A 3751-nucleotide genomic window follows, 5' to 3' on the forward strand; every position below is an offset into this window, starting at 1 on the left:
CACCTGCACCCAAGTCTTTTGTGACCTGATCATAAAAGGCAATCAGATTGGTCTGACGTGACCTGCCCCTAATGAAACTGTGCTGGTTGCCCTTAAGCATCATCCCTGAGGCCAGCCCATCGCAGATGTGCTCCATGATGATCTTCTCAAAGAGTTTCCCTAGGACTGATGTAAGACTGACAGGCCCATAGTTGTGCAGGTCCTCCCTCCTCCCTTTTTAAAGATGGGGATCACATTGGCTATCTTCCAAAAGGCTTTTGCCATTATAAAAAGCCTTAGTCTGTCTGTCCATAATGCTTTATTCGAACTCTGATCAGAGTGCTCCAAGAGCGTTCCAGACAAGAGGCAGCGACAGAGCACTGCCATGACAGCAGGGACAGACAAGGGGGTCACCCCGCCCCAAACCCCGCTCCCTGGAAGCAGCAGCAACAGTGGGTGGAGTGGTCCCAGACCCCAAGCAGCTGTAAGGCAGGGAAGGGGGAGCAGTGGGCCTGGGCCCAACACAGCAGAGGAGGGAGGGAAGGAGAGGCCCAGGCACAACGCAACTGGGAAGGGGGGCCCAAGTGGGGCCAAACCCCAAATGGAAGGAGGGGGAGGGGGAGAGGAACAGGCCCGGATAAGTAGGGGGTGGACACAGAGTTCTGTCCCTCCCCACCCCCTTGTCATTCTTTAAGGCAATTTGCTAGTACTTTCCATAACAAGGTTCACCCTTTCCCTAGGGACAAACAAGCCTTTTTAAACTAAAAACAGTCAAGTTGTAGGCATTTAAATATGGGAATCAACAATAACTGGCAAGCTAATTATGTGAGGGGTTCTGTTAAACAAATAAATCTCCAAAGGATGGGTTACAGATCACTTACCCTTTGAGCCCTCTCTTTTAACTCTTGATCTTGAGCTAAAAATGCCTGTACCTTCTTTTGGACATCTACAAGTTTTTCAGGGTTGATCCTGATTAATAAACAGATAAATAAACAGATAAATAAATAAATAAATAAATGATAATGATGATAATAATAATAATAAAATAGTTTTGCCTTCAGCTGTATTAAGAAGCCTCTAGAGTTCCCAAGAGTACATTTTTCATTTTCCTCTAAATTATTTAAAAGTGCATAAGGCAATTGCTACTCTGTAGGAGGTTAGACTGACGTTGAAGACCATTTTCTTCAAATGAAGATGCTGCAAAAGCAAACAGAAGCTCAGATCTTTCATCTAGAAAAAAGCCAGTGTCAGAAGAAAAGATTTTTTTTTCAAAATAAAATGAAAATTAATATTAAAATGCTGAAAATGAAATCAAAAGAGAAAAGTACAGCATACTGTTGTAATACTTTATGTTAAGGTAGATTTAAACAGACTATCTTAAGATGACCTTAAGTTTTTTTCAAAGGCAAAATACCACAGAGGTACAGAAATTAAGTATTTCTCATATCTAGATGGAAAAAATAAAGGAAGTTGATATTAAATGACCTGAAAGTTCCCCAGTATCTAGACCTAATGGAATAAGTTTTAACTGTCCTGTTACAGCAAACTCCATTATACTTAGTAAAAAAAAAAAAAAAAGGCAGCTCCCTGCAAATTGCTTTGCTTATATGTTTTCCTTCAGGTATTAATAATTCAATCACCTGAATTCTTTTCCATTTACTTCTTATGCTCAATCATCTGTATAAATTCAAGCTACCAAATAACAGAGTTAGATATACAAGAGACCCTCACCATTTGCAGGGGATATATTCTAGAGATCCCTGTGAACGGTGAAATCTGCAAAAACTAATGGGGCTCCTTGTCAGACCCCACAGCCACCCCTTGCTCCCCCCACCATTGTTCAATGAAGAAGCTGGACGCATGCAGCGCCTGGGGAACCCTTCCCCCTGCTGCACCATGCACACTCCAAGCGCTGCCACGGCTGCCTCCAGGGAAGAAGATGCCACCACCGGCTCCCTCCCCATCCCTGGCACTCGCTCTCTGACTGCTTCCCGGCTCTGCCCTCCTCCTCCCCATGCAACACTCCATGCCTGGCTGATGTAGAGGCAGGAGCTCAGTGCAGCACCAGAGGGAGCCATGGCACCGCTTGCCTTGACCCACCCCAGGGCCAGCCCCTCTGCCACCCAGATCCACTATTTGGAGCCTGGGGCTGGCCCCCCAGACCTTCTGCCAGCCCAGTGCTCCTCTGCCCAAGCTCAGCGTGCTACAGTCCCAGGCATATGTGTAAATACTGCACCAGGGAACAGCTGACGCCAGCGCAAGCTGTGCCAAAGTTTATTGCATCATATTAATTGCATGTGTAGATGCATCCAACACCGGGGGGGGGGAAATGGTCTGATAACCTCTGCTATTTCTTAACAGGTTTTTAGATCCACATTCTATAATTGTACATTATCTGTTTAGACAGCACTGCACAAACATCAGCTCCTGCTCCAAGGAACTTGCAATCTAAGTCCAACTTATCCACTATACCAAGAGATTTATCTGGGCAACAAGATACAATTCCTATGCAAAAAGTACTAAGAATTTCCTCTATTATGACTAACAATTGTGTTTTATAAATTTCAAGGCAACTCATGATATTTTCTTGATAACAAAGAGTCTTCTAATTTATAAAGATTTCTGAGCTTTAGTCATGCTTTTAATTTTCACATTATGTCAGATCTGGGTAGTGGGAGGCTGTAGTGCAGCCAAAAGCTATTTCTACTCATTTTAATGAAAAGATGAGTAAATGGGAGGTCCAGAATTGTGCAAGCATAAATACCAACACAATTTGATTTGTATTCATGAAGGTATAAAATAGATGCCACTAAAAGGAAAATGTGGAAGCTGCTATATCTTGGTGAACTGAACCACTTACAAACACACCAGATTACAAAAAAAGGGTAAAAATAGGAACTGTTGTCTAATTGTAATATTGAGACAAAAATAAATGTGTTAAACGTACTTTATCTCATTTATAGGCACTCTTCTTTGTGACAGTTGTTGAACCATGCCTTTTTCTTCTGAGGGAAGCAGTACTAACAAAGCTTCGCCACCTTCTTTGTACCTGATGAGAGAGAGAGAGAGAAGAAAAGCAAGGGTTATTCTGGTTACAGATTTCTAACTATATATCTATATCTATTTTTATATAGATACATAGCTTTACATATATAGTTAAACTATAGTATATATAGTGTCACAAACATACACACGCTGTATTTTCTTAAATACAACATATTCCTAAATAAGATATGCACCTTGTTTTTGAAAGGCAGACTGGAAGAAAGGAAATCTTTACTTGAAAATATTGGTAAATAGCTGTAAATAACTAAACAGCAAGAGCTAGGGAGCTTAGTATTTTCACTGTACTACTTACTCCCTGTGTGTAGCTGCACTACTATCTTTTGCTTTCCCCCTGCAGAGTCTACTAACATATTTCTTCACTTGCAATTTGTACCTCAGTTTCCAGCAACTCATTTTTTGCAAAAAAGTATAAGTTTAATGCAAGAAAATATGATGCATATTACAGGGCTCTGGCAGATATTACATTTATGGTGCAATTTAAACCAATTTATGAAACCATAAAATTGTAAACAAGCCATGAAAGTGTTCCAGGACCCCTGGCATGGCTTTATGAGCACTCGTGGTACTCTGTGTAGTCCCAGAGGACTGGAAGAGGGCCAACGTGGTTCCAATCTTCAAAAAGGGGAGGAAGGAGGACCCAGGAAACTATAGGCCAGTTAGTCTTACCTCAATCCTAGGCAAGCTGTTTGAGAAAATTATGCTGGCA

The 3751-nt window shown here is 41.7% G+C and overlaps 1 protein-coding gene across 1 annotated transcript in view; it reads right to left on the minus strand.

Moving 5' to 3' along the window:
• DDX10 (DEAD-box helicase 10) overlaps positions 1-3751 on the minus strand; it is a 206934-nt gene that overhangs the window by 156881 nt on the left and 46302 nt on the right. Inside the window, exons 10-11 of the mRNA XM_019528527.1 lie at positions 2927-3028; positions 861-948 (exon numbers count right to left, since the gene is read on the minus strand). Of these exons, the coding sequence (XP_019384072.1) occupies positions 861-948; positions 2927-3028 (190 nt within the window). The remainder of the gene's footprint in view (positions 1-860; positions 949-2926; positions 3029-3751) is intronic.

The sequence above is a fragment of the Crocodylus porosus genome, unplaced genomic scaffold (assembly GCF_001723895.1).
Source record: "Crocodylus porosus isolate Cpor-Errol unplaced genomic scaffold, CroPor_comp1, whole genome shotgun sequence".
NCBI lineage: Eukaryota > Metazoa > Chordata > Crocodylia > Crocodylidae > Crocodylus > Crocodylus porosus.